The 20,031-nt window shown below is 35.2% G+C and overlaps 1 protein-coding gene across 2 annotated transcripts in view; it reads right to left on the reverse strand.

The window, feature by feature from the left end:
• Positions 1 to 20,031, reverse strand: part of SMAP1 (small ArfGAP 1) — a 130,510-nt gene that overhangs the window by 24,563 nt on the left and 85,916 nt on the right. For both annotated transcript variants that reach the window (XM_019749321.3, XM_019749322.3), the window contains one exon: positions 1,193 to 1,283. In XM_019749321.3, the coding sequence (XP_019604880.2) occupies positions 1,193 to 1,283 (91 nt within the window). The remainder of the gene's footprint in view (positions 1 to 1,192; positions 1,284 to 20,031) is intronic.

Raw genomic sequence — 20,031 nt, forward strand, 5'->3', positions numbered from 1 at the left:
ATGTATATAGTTTGGGTAAGATATTTTCTTACTTTGGCAATAAGTCTTTCTTATTTTCTCTCATTTATAGCAAAGGAAATAAAATACAAAAACTATGATGACTAGAATTCAACATAATTATATTTAGAGTCTTGGACTGAAGCTTTATTTTCAAAATTACAGTTTTTAAAAAATATTTCTAATATACTAATTATTTTTACCACCACGGAAGATTTCTACCTCCATGGAGGATATTTCCATGTTATACCAGAGCTCCCTAAAAAAATGAATAAAACATTCAGCTCAAATTCTTAAAAAAAAAAAAAAAAAAAAGAGATTTACTCAATAACAACCAAGATCAATTTTCAGCAAAGCAGTATATGAAATTCAACTCTACCCTTCAACTATCTTTCATTCCTTAAATGTTAATCTTTCTCCAAACTAAAAATTTTTAAAAAATTAACTACTGCTTGAAGGCTCAGATGTTACTAAAAATAACCATTTATCAAGCTATTTTAAAAGAGGAAAAAAATGTAAAAAGAGCTGACAATATTTGTAGATAAGCACAGTACAAGTATTCCTTGAATAATAGCCTGTTTACTTGCCAGGCAAACAACGTATATCTATCAGCCATGAACATAAATATGACATTAAACTAAAATGAGCACTTCTTATTATCATCAGATATATAAAAAGAATCTAGCCAGTAGATAGATCTAGGTATAAAGTGCGTTGCTTCAGTTAATCAAAATTAAATTTTACTTTAGCACATTTTAGAAGGCTACCCCAGAATTATTATTTTATTTTGCTTAAGGGACTCCCCCACCTCCCGCACCCCGGACTCTGCCAATGAGAGAGAGAGAGAGAGAGAGAGAGAGAGAGAGAGAGAGAGAGAGAGAGAGAGAGAATGTGCTCTTTACTTTAAATGCTGAAATGTCACAGGGTACCAAGCCTTCGAAGACCACTTTGATATCCCTCTTTCCCCAAGGAACTCATTACTTGGGTTACAGTGAAGACAGTGCTGACAGCACTACTAGCTCCCTTGTCTAAAACATGGATTTTGTGGGAACTCAGCAAAGTAATCATACCATTTTCAAGTTCAGTTAACAGGTATCTTTTAGCATACTGACAATAAAGTCATTCTATTCATTTGAAGTAAAGGTTTCAACAGTTTTGTGAAACCTAATGGTGATTTGTATTTCTTATTACTTACCGAGTCCTAAAAGATCAACAGTGGGCTCTGCAGCTTTTTTAGGGCTGGTGCTTTTTTTAGGCTCCAATTGCTGATCTTCTTTCTTCTGCAGCTTTAAAGTAAATAATCAGATTTATTAATTTTTCTTAAATAAACCAAACAAGACTTTTAAGCCCCAATTAATTATACATATTTTTGTTAGTGTAATGAAGCCTAGAACATTTATTACTACATAAAACACAAGTAAACATGATCGTTGAACTTGCAATGACAAACCTTACATATTAGGACTCCAAAGTAGTGAATATACCAATTTCATCTTAATTTAACTGTTCTTAACCATTTAAATCCTTTATGTGAAATTATACCTTTTTTAAGAACAGTATTTCGTATTCTTTGCTAGCTACTGTTACTGTGTGCCCGTTAGCAGAGGATGGATGGGACACGGAGTCCTCAGGAGCAGTTACTCCCCTCATCCACTGGCCGACACGTGAGACACCACTGCACCAAGAAAAGCCTCATGAAATGTTATCTGATCATGTTTTCCTCTTGAGTCCACACTATCAGTTACATTTTACAATAATATTCTTCTAGTTCTCAGGAGCCCAAGTCACAGTTACACATTCCAAACTATCTTTCTCTTTCTCATTTATATGAAAAAATGTTGTGTAGGACAGCATGAAAAACCTACATCTACTGGATTCTCAACTCGAAAGCCTCCCTCTTAAATCAAGAAAATAAAACATTCATTCATTTACTCATTCACTTCTCAAACCATTCCAACAAGATCATTTCTTCTATACCTAAAAACTTAAATTTGTTGTTACATGAGTTCATTTTCTGTTAGCTATACAGATACGTAATTTCCAAGAACTGTATCTTACTATATCCACCCTTACTTGTTTTTAGTCACTACTGTCTCCCTCATTTTTATCAATTAGCCCACCATCACAGATACCAATTCTTTAATAACCTTCTCAAATATAAAATGATCACCCTGCTAACTATATATAATTTTCAGAAGTTTAACATAATCCATCTCAAATTCTCTTTTACTTTTCAACCTCCAATATAGGTAAGACTTACCTTGCTTGGCTAGTAATTCCAAAGGAAGCATAATTTGTAGTAACAAAGTAAGTAATTCTTTTCAACTGAATACTAATTTCTTTCTTTTTTTTTTTTTTTAACTGCATGACTTTCGTTACTATAAACACTCAAATCGGCAAGAGAACGCTGAGCATTTAGTGGCCATAAGCACACAGAGTTCAAATACTCCGAGGCTGGATCCTGGGACCTTCCTGGGACCGGTCTTCATTTGTCACATCCCAGGCTTTAACACTCTGGATATTAGACTTAAGTGCTTTATGCTTAGTAGATACTTAAAAATCTAACCCATGATTAAATGTATAATAAAATTAGAAAGCCTTAAAGTTGAAAATAAATTTAGATATTCTGGCTAAACTTATCCATTTTGAAAATTAACCGAGGTTCAAATATTTTATGCCAATTAAGGATAGAATAACTAAAACTTATCTTATTTTCTGTCCCTCAATTTAGAATTCTTTCTTTGGTATAATATTTTATTGAATCTTCTTCCATAGAAAGAAGCATGGAACAGACACCAAACTTGTGACAGTTTCCTTCCTATTTCACTTTCTTCAGTCTAAGAATCAGGAACTTCTTCAGGCTAAAATGATTTCTTTTTAAAAATTCAAATTCTATTTTCCCAACAAATCAGAACTACCTTTTAAAATATTGCTGAGTATGAAATTACCCACTCATTATTTGAAAAGAGGAGAAAAGGCCTAGTCCTCTAGTAATTCTTACTCCCACTCTCAGAACTACCGCAAACAATTGGGAAAATACCTTTTCTTTCAGAAGCCCACACATCTGTATGTATCCTAAGAGCTTCTCTTCTTTAGATTTCAAATGCATAATTTACATGGGTGTTTATCAACGATTTCCACAGGAAACTATGTAATAGAGCACATACACACACACACACACACACACACACACACACACACACACACAGAGTCGTATAAGGTTAAGAGAAACTTGAAGGCAAGAATAAGGGAATATCCTAAACAGAGTTTATCAAACTGCAGGTGCAGCGCACTAGTGGGTTTTGAAATCCATTTTATAGGTAACAATGAAAACTTATTTCTGGCATTAAAAAAACAATGAACCAGAACAGAAATCAGAATGTATTGAACAAAGTAAAGGTAAGTAGTCAACTGTTTTGCACACTTGTGCAACAAGTGAGTGCATGTAAGCTGTACTGGATCACAATGTAAAACACATTTCCTACAGATCACGGGTTGAGAAACACTGCTCTAAAGATGGCCTCCTCCTTTGCTCTTACAGTGAGTCAACTTATAAGAGTGAGGGATATCTACGTCCCAAACCTTACCAACTACTCCAAAAAGAGTAGATGGATTTCAACAATTCAGAAATGAATTACCCTTATAATTGGCATCTATCTCATAGATAGTCCCACAAATCATAAAAGCAAGAGTTGTTCACTGTCTTGTATTCGTTCAGCCTGAAATCTTGCTGAGGCAGTACTGTGAATACACTGATGTGTGGCAGAGATAATTTTAAAGGTCACTCTTCTATTATCTTCATAGTGGTTTAAGTACGCCCTTATACGAGTTAGAGCTACAAAGATTGAATTCAGATGATACTCTTCTTTGCTCATAAATGTAAACGTAAGAAATTAACCTCATTATTTTTATTTTGAAATATATTAAAAGAAAATTCAAGGACAGATACACCAAAACACCAAACTACATCGGTGAGGTATATTCGTGATATTCTACCCAGAAGACTTAATATTTTAGAGCTAAATATCCATAAAAAATATTAATTTCCTATACAATTTCTTTGAGTGACTTTACAATAACAATTAATTCTCATTTATTAAAATTAGTTTTATAGATCTTTGTATAAAATGACAGGAATTAAGTATTTTCCTAGTCTTGGATGAATAATAATATCTAAAAATATAGACGTGGGGGATTAGTAAAAAAACCTTACGAGGATTCAAAAAAAACCCTAAAACAATCCTCTAAATTATGCAATCCTCTAAAACAAAGATAGATTCAGTGTTTAAAAAAACACAAACTAAAAGTATCTAGATATTGTATTTTACTCCATTATAATGTACATATAAGGCCAATACTGTCACCAACAGATTGAGAGGCAAAGCCTGTTTCAAAAAGGTATTACTTCCAGCCATTAAAGCATGGCCACTGCTGCAGCTGCCCAATACTGCCATATTCTAAAAGCTGACAAGACAACTACTGAGTTTTTGACAAGGAAGGAAGATTATGGATGGCCTCAGATACTGGGCTACAAAGAGACAGACCTCCTTTCTTTACCATATTTTATAATCCAACATTTAAACCATGAAACGTTTAAATTTATCAAAATCAAATCTCAAGAAGTCAGACAGGAAGTTTGGAATAGTTGTCCATTATCCCTCATCACACTTTGCATAGCAACAAGGCATGTGATGGCTTTTAAATAACCTGGATTTATCAAGCAGGGAGCAGAAGCACCCCATGTTTACCCTGAAATCCCTGTCTCATGCCAAGCTGAAGTCTATTTAGTTTCTACAGCAAAACATATTTGTTGCTCTTTTTTATTTATATAAAGAATTTATATACATCACCAGGTTAATGTGGAGAAAAATTATAAGTAGATTCCCAAAATGTATTCTAGTTAAGCACTTTGCTTAAGAAACGGATGTGTAACAGATTATGCCTTCCGGACAACCTCTTCTAAAATGAAAAAAATCTTTAAGAACGTATCTGATTACTAACAGACTTGCCTAACACACAAGAAGTAATATCACGTTCAGGATATAAAGATAGTAAATGTTAAAATTATTTATACAGAAACTATTAATTTGTATCTTTGTTCTATATCATACCAATTCTGTTGTACCTTGCAAAGAATAACAAGATAAAATTACTTAAGATATTTGAAATGTAGCTATCATATAATGTAAAATACATTAGTACCATGAAGCCAAATTTTAGAAAACTTAAGAATGAAAATGCTATTATCTTGTTAGTATTTGGAGGCAGGGATATAATAAAGTGTGATAACAGTCAATCAAGATCTTGACGACCACATTTTCCCTCATATAATAACTGTCACCCTTTTCATAGTCCACATTCAGTTAAGACATCTCAAGCAGTAGGTACAGAATCATTCCACTTTAAGTTTTCCTGCTACTACAAACATCACGTATGGAATTTGCCTTTTAATAAGTAAGGAATGCAGTCAACTGTGAATGGATAAAATTAGGCAATCTATAATTTATTAAACAAAATTTTCTAATAAGCAAGAACATAGGTATACTTAGATAAAGCAATTTTATAAAATGTAATTTCCTTAGATTTATATTGGGCAGATGTCTCATTCAAATTATTAAACCTTTATTAGAAACTTCACTAGCCAATTTTTTTTGTAATTTATAACACTACACAATATAACTGAATCAAAAACTACTTAGTTTCCAACTCCTACATTTAGCACCATTTCCTACCCCTTTAAAGAACAGCTGAGCCTCTAGAATGTGATTCACTATTCTTTAATTGGCCAACTAATGTAGATAATATCATTAGTATATTACAATAGGGAAGCTATACAACTTTCTAAGTTCCAGAATGACAAGTTACAATTTTTTTTTTTAATCAACTGACTATGTCTCAGATTGTGCCTTAACTAGTTTGTCTATAATCAGTTCATAGACTCATACAACTAGAAGGGACATCAAATCTATAATGTTCAACTCTCTCATTTTAAAAGTTAAGGATATTAAAGTGATAGGATTTGTCCAAAGGTTCCACAGGTAGTTATAATGGCAGAGGCTAATCTCCTGAGAGACCTCCTTCCCCTGCACCACGATGCACTTTTTAAAATAATCCCCTGCACCACGATGCACTTTTTAAAATAATCCCCTGCACCACGATGCACTTTTTAAAATAATCCCCTGCACCACGATGCACTTTTTAAAATCAATGTCATATTGTTCAAATTTTCAAAAGACCAAGCAACAAAGATTAGTTAAGACCACGTGTCTATTTAACACGAATTAGATTCATCCTTTGAAAATTTGATCATTTGAAAATCTGAACACTATAATACAGATGTACTCAGTGTTTACTGTGCATGGATACTAGTTTTCCAGTGACACAAAGAGAAACTGAAATAAAGGAACCACAATCTGATATAAGGAACAGACAAACAATTTTTTAATGCAAGGTAGAATATAAAAACCATATGAAAAGTATATGATGTAAGGGGGGAGGGGGGTGGGATATGAGGGTAAGGGGGATCAAATATATGGTGATGGAAGGAGAACTGACTCTGGGTGGTGAACACACAATGGGATTTATAGATGATATAATACAGAATTGTGCACCTGAAATCTATGTAATTTTACTAACAATTGTCACCCCAATAAATTAAAAAAAAACAAAAAACTCTAAATGGAAAAAAAAAAGTATATGATGCTATACATTCAAAGATGATGGTGGCTATGGGATGAGTAGGACTTTACAAAGTCAGTGATATTTACTCTGAGGTCCTTAGGAAAGAAAGGAATCTAAGATAAGGAGGTAGGAGTCTAAGATACAAAGGTAGGAGTTGGTAAAGGCACCAAGGCACCAAGTGAAGAAAATGGAGCATAGAAGGGTGGGAAAGACAGTGGACATATCTGACTAACCTCTACATGTTAAGTGTAAGGAAATAATAAAAGATAAATCTGAAAATGTGAGGGCCACACTGTGGAAAGGGCCTGAATAGCCAACCAGAGCTATTAGATAGGCCACCAATTTTCAAAAAGAGTAGTAAAATCAAAGATGTTACTCCTAAGGAAGTGAGTTGTGCGTGTGAACCACAATGAGGAAGAAAAATCTCATCACTACCAGTATAGGCATGGGTGTGTGTGGCTGTGACATGATCAGAGCAATTTAGGAAGATTAACATTCATCTACAGCCTCATTACAACTTGAAATAGGAAATGTTTTCTAGTAAGTTGCTCAAAACACATAATTCCTACAATACTACCTCATATGGGTGCCTTTTGAAATTTTTATAGGATTTAACCTTTGTTAAACTATTTAGTAAACATATATGAATGACAAGTTACTCAAAAACTGCTGGGTTGTACATCATCATATATACTGCTAAAAAGCAGAAAAAAAAATGCGAATACGGTATCATTCATGTTGCTCACCCATTAAAGAAAGCCATTCGATTGTGTGCTATCAATACATTAATAAAAATTACTCTTACATTCCTACTATAGATTGACAGCTATAACTATATGCTTGCATGTGTGTGCTTTCACAACCAAATTATATACGATCGTGTTTAAAACTATTTTACGTGAGAAGTAATCTTGCACATAACGCTTATTTGTTCCCAATATCTTTTGTTTTGTTCAGAATCTTCCTAAAGTCTCCCTTTTTCTTTTTTACCATGCTTCATAATATACTTATAGATCATTTATTTATCAGTTTATCTATAGAGATTATTACCTCTAATATCTCTCTTACATGGCCAGTCTAAGAAAATTTTCCAGTATTGTGGAATCATTGTATATGATGATACAGCATATTCCATATTTGGACAATACTAAATTTTAGAAAGCTTCCTCTTCAGGCAATTTGTAATGCGTACACACTTATCTCTTTTCTCCACGACACGGTCAAGCAGAAAACAAATGGAGGAATGAATAAGTAGACCACCGACCCTCTCAGCAGTCATAGCAGACCACTAATTCATACCCAGCCCTCGGTCATCTAAAATTCCTTGACATTTTCTTTTGTGCTACTGTATTCATGGCAGTCGAGGTTTGGATGCACTTATTTCAGAATTTTATTGTTATCCAATTTGTTGGTATTTTGTATATAAGATTTTCTAAGGAATTGATTCTGTCATGCAATGTCTTAACTAATCTTTGTTGCTTGGTCTTTTGAAAATTTGAACAATATGACATTGATGTACTCAGTTAATAAAAATGCTGAAAAGAACAAAGTCCAGCATTGAGCTCCGAAGAATGCAGCGAACTCCTCTGACATTGATATCATTTCTACTAACCGGACTTCTCTGGGTAAAGCTGTCCAGCCAGCTCACAATCCACCTACAATCTGACCATCAGGCTCACCTGTCTACATCTTGACCAGAGCTGTATCTAAGAGTCCTGACCAGTAAACTTCGACAGGAACTGTTCTCATGGAACCCATGCAGATAACTAGCGAGTGCTGTTAACACTTTGAAAAAAGAAGTCATCTAAAAACAAAAATCCCATTTGAATTTTGCACAGAATTCATGTCAAGTTCAAAGATACAGCATTCATAATCCGCTTACATTTTCCTTCTAAAAATCTGGACATCTGCCTATTTCTAATCTTCTGGTTCCCATCTTGGCTTGTACAGTATCGTAAAGAATGACTTACGTATATACCTCTTTATACATTGGGTCTGCAAAACTTTTCATTATTCAACACAAACACAGAATGCCTACATTGGCAAGTTTCCTTAAAACAGTATTTACCGTAGGATTTTTGTAATTAAGTAAAATAATATAGAGAAGGCTGGCACATAACAGGTGCTTCATAGATGGGAAGCTGATGGTGGTTGTGGTGGTACCATTTATAATTTTTGCCAGGTCCTGGAAGTACTAGGGATACAAAGATGAGTAAGACATGGTTCCTAATCTTAAGAAGCTTATAATCTAGACAAGCAAATGTAATTTTGGTTCACTGCAGATCAGTGCAATGATGGAGTTAAAGTTCTCTGGACACTCCCAGGAATGGTGTGCTTAAGCTCAGCATGTGTCTGAGTGATGTATTATGAGATGGGGACCGTATGTCCTGGTTTGCTCAGGACAACTCTAGTTAATGCTTGTATTCCAACTTAACTGTTAATGGTGCTTGCTTCCACTCTTACAAGTATCCAGTTTCAAATACTCATCTCAATTATACTTAGAGCCATTGCCCTGAGACACGAATCGGCCACAATACTGCTGGACTTATGTGCAGATGGGTTCCTTTCCTGTCAGCAATAGGTAATTACCGCTCCTTGAGGGAAGAATGATCCTTCAAAGTACTGGGAGTTCTGTGGACTACATGCAAAAGCCCAGTCGGCCTCTCGGTAGTGGATCAGCAAGACTTAAAACAAGTCAGTAAATCCGACAGGAGTGGGTTATATTTATATCAATGCCCTTAATATTCATTTTACTATTGTTATCCTTGTTTTACACAGTAGTCTGGAGGTTTGCAGAAAAGGAAAAAGAGGATTTTTTTTTCATTTTTTCCCCCTAATAATTACCATTTAGTTATTAGAAAAACTATGAAAGAAAAAAATTAGCCAAATATTGAAGTTTTAAACCCAGCTTGGACACTTGTCAGGGGTGACTTTGAGCAAGTTCCTTAATATCTTGCGCAGGGTCGGCTTCATGGCCATGTGACCTGTGCTGTCCCACAGAGCCCCAGGAGAGGTTTAATTCTCTGCTGCTGCATCTGCATCTTGAAATTCTTAATTTTATCTTTGAATTTGATTTTGTAAATCCAGTGGGACTAAAGAACATAAGCTTAACACAAGAGATCAGTGCACCACGTGTGCCCCCACCGTTCCTAGCCGACTATTTGCATACAGTGCTCACAACGTTCCAGGAGCACAGAATTCCTGTGTGAGGACCTCAGCAATCACAAAGCAGGAGTGTGAGGGCTATGGCAAAGTAAGCAGGGTGCTAACAGCCCTAAAAGGCCACACTTTCTGTTCTTACCAGAACTTACTCTGAAAGCAGAAGGCAGCAGCAAAGGTATACTAAGAAAGACCAAAAAACTCCTAACCTATCTTTTCTTACTTATGTCACTTCCCTCTATCAGCCAACCATTTACAGTGACAATCATAACACAGAAGAAAAGAAAAAGAACTGACAGTTCCTTTTTCTTTCAGTCCTTCTTCACTCATCAGTCAACCACAGGTAGAGAGTGTTGATTATGTGCATATCAAGAAGTGAAATAAAAATAGAGTTAATTTTGTGCATTGTTCTCACTATTCCAGTAAAAACAAAATACGTATCCATGTACAACATAAGAAATACAATACAAATTTTAATGATTCTATGTGAGTTAAATGCTCTTATGTATGCAAAACTTGCATTGTACAATATAAAAATGAATAATAAAATTCATGTTAATATAAATTTAAATTTTTTCTTTACTTAGAACAGTAAATAGCAAGTAAAAAGCACCTTGATAAATGAAAAGGCTGCAGAAGAAAGAAAAAAGCTTTATATTTTAGTACATTCAGTGGTACTTTTCTCTTGTGTTTTTTTTTAATCAAGGCAAGGGGCCTCTAATTTTCATTTTGGTCTGGTCCTGCAAATTATGTAGCTGGCTCTGTCTCTGAGCCTCAGTTTTTGATTAGTAAAATAATAATAATAATACCTGTCATATTGACCCATGGATGCTAAAATAATAATTAAGATAATTATAACAAGATTTCCAGTTTCTGTTGTGGCATGGAAGCAGCTTGAAAGTTACTACTCCATCTAAACAAGTAAAAAAGTTGAACAAACTGAAAAATCAACAATTCTTTTTAGATACATTAGATGAGTGAGGTCATGGACAAGTCATAGCCCCCAAAATTGGAGACAGGAAAACACAGAGAATTAAATAGTGGAGCAAAGATTTTGTAGGTTGTCAGACGAACACTTATCTTATTAGGGAGACCACTTCAAGGACATTATAGATGCCTGACCCCTGCACTGTACACCTGAGGCTGAAGCTGAATAACAATGAATGTCAACCATAATTATATATATATATATATATATATATATATATATATATATATATATATATACATACACACACATATTCGCAGGATGTGGAGTACAGCATAGGGAACAGAGTCAGTGGTACTGTAACAGCAATATACGATGTCAGAGGGGTAGTAGATTGGGGGAGGGAAGTTATCACTTTGTAAGGGGTATTAATGTCTCGGTATTACATTGTTTTGTACACCTGAAACTAAAATATATGTGTGTATGTACACACACACACACAAAATTAGTGGAGCAGACATCCAGCACCAAGGTAGGAAATCTGAACTGTAATTGACAAACTGCTCTGTGCACAAGTCTGAGTCAAAAAGTGCAGGGGAACCCCAGTCATATGGAGGCCATCACATTTTTGTGTTTTACCTCCAGAAGCACAACCAAGGTTCTCATCGTGAAGAGGAGAGAAGAACGTCCTCTGGCTTTGGCATGGGGAAGGGAAAAATAACCATTCTGAAATATGCCAGAGCATTCTGTTCTTAACAAAGTCTGCCTTCAAGAGAAACTCTTTCACTACAGCCTAATCTACTGGAGTTTTAACAGAGCCTAGCCTACTTGGGGGGAGGTAAATACCCAACTTCAGCCACCATGCAGCCATCCTGTCCCACCTACAGTTGGGAAAAAGCAGAGGTCCATGTGAAGTTCATAGCTCAGGGATACAGGCTCCCTAAAAGGCTGAGATCCAATCACAGGACTAAGGAATGCTTCCCCTCCTCCCACATTTCGCCACCACAGTACTAAAGGCCTATTTACCAGAATTCCTTTCACCTACTACAAGATGTTCAGCCTTTCAACAATAAACTACAAAATACACTAAAAGGCAAAAGCACAGTTTGAAGAGGCAGACCAAGTATCAGAACCAGACTGAGGTATAGCAGGGACCTTGGAATTATCAGACAGAATTTAAAACAATTATGATTAATATGCTAAGGGCTCTAATGGAAAAAGTAGACCACATACAAGAATAGATGGATAATGTAAGCAGAGAAATGGAAATTCCAAGACGGAATTTAAAAAATGCTACACTATAAAAAATGCTACAGGTGAAAAACACTGTAACAGAAATGAAGAATGCCTTTGATGGGCTCATTAGTAGACTGGACAAGGCTGAGGAAAGAATCTCTGCGCTTAAAGGCATGTCAACAGAAATTTCCAAAATAGAAAAACAAAAAAGACTGGGGGTTAAAAAAAAAGAAACAGAATTTCTAACTGGGACAAATATAATAGGTGTAACATACACACATAGGGGATGCCAGAAGGAGAAGAAAGGCAGAAAAGAATAGATGGAATATCTGAGGCTATGGAATATCTGAGGCTATAATGACTGAGAATTCCCCAGATTAATGTCACACGTCAAATCACAGATCCAAGGAGCTCAGAGAATACCAAGCAGGTTACATGCTAAAACAAAACCGTACACCTAGGCACTTCATTTTTAAATTACAGAAAATCAAAGATAAAGAAAAAATCCTGATAAAGAACTAGAGGGAAAAAAATACTTAACCTATAGAAGAACAAAGAATTACTTTTACCTTCTCCTTAGAAACCATGCAAGCACGTCAAATATTTAGTGTTGAAAGAAAAACCCCCACAAACCTAGAATTCTGTATCCTGTGAAATGAGCCTTCAAAAGTGAAGGAGAAATAAAGACTTACGCAAACAAACAAAAATTGAGGGAATCTGTTGCCAGTAGACTTGCTTTGCAAAAAAATGTTAAAAGAAGTTCTTCAGAGTGAAGGAAAATGATATACGTCAGAAACTCAGAACTACATAAAAAAATGAAGAATATTAGAGAATGAGTAAGTGAAGGCAAAATGAGATATATATTACAACAGTGCTTTGTAAACTGTAAAAATAAAAAACTATAAACATTTGAGATTTCAATACTACTATAATTTAACTCTTCCTTCTCTCTTTCTTATAATCTCAAGAGCTGATGGCTTTATGTATCATAGGATCAAGTACGATGACCAAAACAGAATTAACAAACATAATTTGAGTGGTACTATATAACGTCAACCTGTTTTAGCAGACACCTTACATTGTTTCAAGATTTCCTTTATAGTCAGGTTGGGAACTTTCTAGAAATCATTAGCAACTTATTACTGGATCACAAGAAACCTAGTAGAGAACTTCATCCTTTCACTGTTTTCTTTAAGATGATGCATTAAGTCTATAATGCAAACAAAAAGTTCAGTGTCAGAAACTTAATTCTCAAACACAGAGGTTTTTATTTAAATCTCTTGGTTTTAATAAAGTAAAATATCTAATAATAAAATAAAATCACTGCTAATAAAGAACAGAGTATTTTACAGCTACTTTATTTCAGAATGTTGTTTTATAGTTATTAATGAGATAACATTATTTGATACTTAGTATGTCTAAATTCATAAGGATTCTAGTAATTTTTAGGTAATAAACCCATCCAAAGATATAATTTAATGTTACCACAACCAGTACAACCACAATAACAGCTTCCATTTATGGAGTTCACATGCAGTAAATCCATGTTTACTTGCCAGTAATCTAAGAGTCACATTGACACATAAGGATCTGGAGACTGTGCTCCTTAAGTTGAAGGCCTGCACCGCTACTACAGTTACTACCACCGCTGCTGCCCTTATTACAAACACTACTACTATTACTCTCTCCTTCCTCCCCGCTCTTCTCCACTAGCTTACAACCCAACCTGGTTTGGCCTCCTTTTCTCCTGAAGAATGGAAATTCTCTCCCTTTGGTACTTACCCTGTTTCCCCGAAAATAAGACCTAGCCAGACAATCAGCTCTAGTGCGTCTTTTGGAGCAAAAATTAATATAAGACCCGGTCTTATATATAGTAAAATATATATATATATATAGTAAAATTATATAAGACCCGGTCTTATATATAGTAAAATATATATATATATATAGTAAAATAAGACCGGGTCTTATATTAATTTTTGCTCTAAAGGACAATCTAGAGCTGATTGTCCGGATACGTCTTATTTTCGGGGAAACACGGTAGTTGTGGCTACTTCAGAATAAAACAGTGCTGTTTTTCAGTACTTGATGTCCAGCTTTATCTTCTTTTTAAACTAGGGAAAGGTAGATAACTTCAAGGTCTTATCTCGTGGTTCTGCCAGAGAAATATGGGCCTTCAGCTTTGTGATAGGGAGACGTGAGGAAAAACTTTCAAGACGACTGAACACACTGTATCAGTTATCAGATATTTTACCAACAACCAATGAACAGATTACTGTGCATGAAAAATTACTGTTCAAGTTCCACAGTCAGAGACAAAAATGAAAGCTGCAAAGCATGTCCTGCAGGGTTTGGGTAAGCACAAATAGTCAACCGATAAAGAAGACTACATCCATCATTGGATATACATACTCCCTGCTTGTTCCAGGTGCATTGTTTCTGATTGAAAACAACTATTGAAAACAAGTTATCACTGGCAGAGATTCAAGTCAGGAGCTGTGGGGATTTGCGTCCTGACATCACTTTCAGGCTGTATAATCACACTCAGCTCCCATTTCTTCATCTGAAGAATAAGGGGTTGGACTTGATTGTTTACATCTTCACCAGCTCTAAAACATTAAGAGTCTGGAAATAAAGTCTAATGTGGGCCCTAAATACCTCCCCTCTATGGAAATGCCTGTGTGGGTACGGGCACTATTAGGCCTCATCAAGGGCTAGTGTATACATTTCCACACAGTCTATCAGCTACTGCACCAGAATCTTTGGTGCAGGCAAGTACCTTTCTAAATGGCAAAACCCAGATAGACATTCTAAGAGAAATCATTAAAAGATATAAATTAGTTTAGCTGTCAGTACTGTATTAACTAATCCTCTTAGGACTGCAAAGATTTATTAATAATTCATCCACCAGGACCTTTCTGCTATAATACCAACAGATATTACTTTTTAAAAATATATTTTTATATTTTGGCTAAATACTTTCCAGTATTACAAAGGTGGTTTTTATCTCTTGTCTCTATTTTTGAAAATATTTCCTAAGGTAGGTTATTAAAAGTATCAGCTGGAGGGGAAAAAATACCCGAAACACTAAGCTATATATCCCACTGTAGGCTTAGTGGCTGTGTTACTTATAAACCACCTAAGGATTATTGAACACCTGTGGCCTCAGTTCATTTAACACTCACTCTATACAGGAGTGATCTGATAAGAGAGCTGTTTGCATTACAGGTAAACAGCCAAGAATTAAACTTTTTTCTTGGTCTTGAGTAGCAACTACCCTTCAGTTCTCTTTACTCCCCTAAACTGTGTCAGTCTTCATGTTCAACTTTCCCAGCAGCACAATTATAAAAAGGGTCACTTTTGCCAATCATCATTTTGCGCAAAGACTGCTTACTCCATTGACAGTGTTTTATTCAATAATTAAGCCTCTACATGCTCAGCGCCGTTCTGGGCACTGATACTCTACAGGTGGCATTTTGGGGAAGTGGGAAGAGGTAGAGGTGAGAAACAGACAATAAAACAAATAATCACAAATAACCAGTAGTGTTAGGTGCCACAGGGTAAATTAAAATAGGAGGCTGTAATCAAGAACGACTGGGGCCACTTTGCATTTTGTGTCAGGGTAGGTCTCTCTCTACGGTGCTGTTTAAACTAAAACCAGAATGACAGGAAGGCACTCATGAGAAATGGGGAAAAGCACCTGACACAGGGCAAATAATGCAAAGGTGCTGGAGAAAGCTAGTGCGGATGGGCCAAACCACCTTTTCCTGGAGGCTCTTGGAAATGAATTGTATCACGTAGACCGGTTGCTAACCTATCAGGTTGCCAGGAGGAGAGCAAGGTGACAGTTATCAAGAAAATCAGTTTCCCAAGAAAAACCACAACTAAATCCACTTGAGGAGAATGAACTCTGACGGGCAGAGATCTGGTCAGACTTGTTCACTGCTGTGTCCCAGGAGCCTGTCATACTGCCTGTCACGTATCAGGCATTCGTTATACATTTGTTGAATAATTTGGGTATATCTTCAGGATTAGGCAGATGAAGTGACCCTTCCAAATATGCTTATAAACTAACTTTGAATTAGCTTTTTAAAATTAAACTTTAATCATAAACACTGAGATCTTTCTGGCCCCAGAGTCCACATTTTTTTCACTATATGTTGACGTTATTTAGCATAAATGGTAATGTTAAATCACTCGAGAAACATTCATATTAGAAAACTCGTCCCAAAGATAAAAACAGCTTCCCACTTCCCAATGGGCATTAGCCGTTATTTAAATTAATCCATAGCAGACATTCATAAGAAAATTATGAACTCCCCATCAGTGGCCTCCTTTTTAAAAAGATCTGCTCTAGTAGATGTGTGACCCTGAGTAAATATCACTGTCTGAATCTTATGCTTTTCCTTTGTATGATGATTATATTAAAACTACCTATGGTTACTACAAGAATTAACCAGCACACATAAAAAGCTTAGTACAATGTGAGGCACTTAGCAGAAATTTAGTTAATCCCCTGACCTTTCTCCAGTCTTTCTTTCTCCATTTTTGGCTGTAATAGTAATACACTGAGAGGCCATGTAGCATATTGGTTAAGAGCATACATTCTGAAGGCAGAACGTTCAGAGTCAAATCTTGGCTTGGTACTCAACAGCTGTGTGACCATGAATAGATGACCAAACCTATGTCCCCTCAGGCTCTCATCCGTAAAGGAGGATAACAGTATCAACCTCATGTTGTTGATCTGAGGACTATGAAATGATGTACATAAAGGGTTTAGAACAATGCCTGGCATATGTCAAGCACCAAGTAAACACGATTTTTATTATCTTCAATGACCCATCAAATCTAATGTTGATCCTTCCACCTTGGCTGCAACATTCTTGAGCACAGGCTATAACTTAGTAAAACTACCTTTCATCATATTTATTGAGGAAATATTTTTCTTATTTTCTATTTAAGGAAATTTCTAATTTACTATGGGGGCCTGTAAAGCTTGCATGCTTACTGAACAAAAGTCTTCCTTTCTTTCATTAAATAGGAAATGAAAGCTTTGCACATAAAGTAATTGGATTTCTTCCCTTTTTATTGCCTCACTTGCAATAAAGCTTTAAATGATTGCAAAAACATTTTAGAAATTCCATGAAGGAAAAAAAATGTTTGCAATTTACTACAAGCCTGTAACAGAACTTGAAATATGGTTTTCTGCCACAACTTATACACTCTTTATCATCACAGTAACTTTAATAATGGACAAGTATTAAACTATTAAAGCTTCGGCTGGTTTCTTTTTTTTTTTTTTAAGGGTTGAGGTCATTTTAGTATAGTTATTTAACTCACAAAATAAGGTTACTATCATCTTGTTATTGCTTTCTATAAGACAATAATTTTTACTGTAACTACTCAATACTTTTTCAAACCTGGTAAAACAGAAAGAAGAAAGCAAACCACCTTTGCTGAAAGAACTTTCATGTAGTAGTGACAACTGTTTCAAGCTATTTAAACGATTTATTCATTTAAAGATAACCTCCCAATTGCCAGGACATTCTGTGTACTTAATTAGTACCAACTAATACAAATACTAGTTTCCATACCCACCAGATTTTTTTTTTAAATGACAATGCCAAGTTATTGTGAAAAATGCAAAGCAATTATCATACAATACTAAAGAGAATATAAATTAGTACAATCATTTTGGAAAACTGTGGCAAAAAGACTAAAAAGCTGGACATATACATGTAATTAAAAAATACAGTGAATGTTTAAATAATACAATTTATTATAGTAAAAGACACATTGCATTCAATCCCCCTCAAAATTCTCCCCCTTGCTTTGAACACACTTATCCCATCGTTGTTGCCACTTTCTGAAGCAGTTCTGGAAGTCCTCTTTCATGAGTGTCTTTAGTTGCGCTGTCATGGCTGACTTGATGTCCTGAATCGATTCAAGATGTTTTCCTTTCGTGGTCATTTTTGACTTTGGAGAAGAGCCAGAAGTTGTATGATGCCAGATCCAGTGAATAAGGTGGAGGAGGACACACTGTAATGTTTTTATTTAACAGAAATTGCCATACCAGAGGCACTGTGTGACATGGAGCGTTGTCATAATGGAGGATGAAGTAAAGACACTGACAAAAGAGGACTTCTAGGACCGCTTCAGAAAGTGGCGAGAATGATGGGATGTGTGTTCGAAGCGAGGGGGAGTATTTTGAGGGGGACTAATAGCAATGTGACTTTTACTGTAATAATTTTTTTTATTTAAATATTCACCATATTTTGTGATCACACCTTGTACATATTTTATGACCCACCATTTCTACTTTTAGGTACATACCCAATAAGCTATGGATATATGTTTATCAAAAGGCATGTACAAGAATGTTCATAGCAGCTTTATTCATCGAAGTCCTAAACCAAAAACTACTTGTGTAGGACGGAAAAATTAAGTATGGCACATGTAGACAACAGAATAATACTTAACAACAAGAAAAGAAGACACAACGACATGGATGAATCTCACAGACACAAAGATAAGCAAATGAAACCAGACACAGTATGTGCTGTATTAGTTCATTCACATAAAACCTAAAAGCACACAAAATATATCTATATTGACAGAAATCTGAATGATGATTAACTCTGGGCGAGTGCGAAATAGGAGGACCAAGAGAGTGAGAGGTGCTAGAAATATTTTTTAATTCTCTTAATTTTCTTATTAAAAAACAGGACATCTTGAAAACTGGAGGGGGGGTTCAAAGGGGGAAAGAAACTCAACAGCAATTTCAAGTGCCACCTAGAGTGAAATTTTGTAACATTGGTTTTACTGACAAAAAGTACAGACAAGTCAAACTTTAGACTCTGTAAGAACTAAATCCAGCAGCTAATGATTATTCCCTTAAACCAGTTAGTGGTTGCATTGATTAGCTCTCTTATGTGTGATCATTTAACCTATTTAAAGAAGTGTCTGGAGATTTAAATGCTTACTTAAGGATTCTCTCATAGTGGTGAAAAGCTGCCTTCTAAATAATGCCTATTTATAAGAAAGTAGCTTAACTCACTCTGCATAATTAAGTGTAAAAAAAATTAACAAAAAAGAAATCTGCTAGATTGTCCTAGATAAAAATTCTATCACTGGCTCAAAATTACTTTGAATAATATATAAGATTTCCACAATGTTTCTCTAGTCTCTGCACCAAGACATACCCATCACCATCAGTTTTCTTCTCCCTTCTCCCTTTCTCCTCTTTTAAAGCTCATAATATCAATTATGACTTACATTTTACTATATAGAAAAGTGACATGAAAATCAATAAACAATATCTCTATCCAACGCATAGTGCTTGTATTTGGTAAATTTCTATTGGTAGTGTATCTTAGATCAAGTTTATTTAATCAAAGGAAGATACACTTTAAATTAGATTTGTTTTCACTTATTACATTCTGTAGCCAACATGACTCCAGAATCTCATCCTTAATCACATCCTTTCAGCTTCAAACACATGACAAAATATTAAATGAGAAAACTCTTAAGATTAGTCAGGCTCAGAATTGAGGTAAACATCTTCCTAGAACAGAAATCAAACAGAAAAAGCAAAGCAGAGAGCAAAACTGAAGTCACTGTTCTACACAGCTCTATGGGCAAGAAATATAGAGTAACAGGGGATCCTGAATCCAGTCCACTGCTTGAAATCAGGGGCTAAGACAAGTCTGTCCAAAATGATCTGAAGTAGAGGCATGTTACTGCCAACTCAGCAGGATGTTCTTTTCTTATTAGCAGAATTTAGATTTAAGTTAACGATATATGTGACACCCTATTTCAAAATCTTAAAAATACTAATATTGTTCTGATGTGGCTTTGACATACTCTGTTCCAATAAAACTGTATCAAGGATACAGCCTTTAACAGTCAATATAACCCTCAGTTTATCAGGATCAACAAGTTCTCACCATTTATCATCTGGGTTTAAGTAACCCTCGTTTCTTTATATTTTCAAATCATTTTATGATTACTTTAGAGAAGTCAGAATAGAG

This window comes from Rhinolophus sinicus, chromosome 2 (assembly GCF_057876585.1).
Source record: "Rhinolophus sinicus isolate RSI-liver-muscle chromosome 2, RSI-T2T, whole genome shotgun sequence".
Lineage (NCBI taxonomy): Eukaryota > Metazoa > Chordata > Mammalia > Chiroptera > Rhinolophidae > Rhinolophus > Rhinolophus sinicus.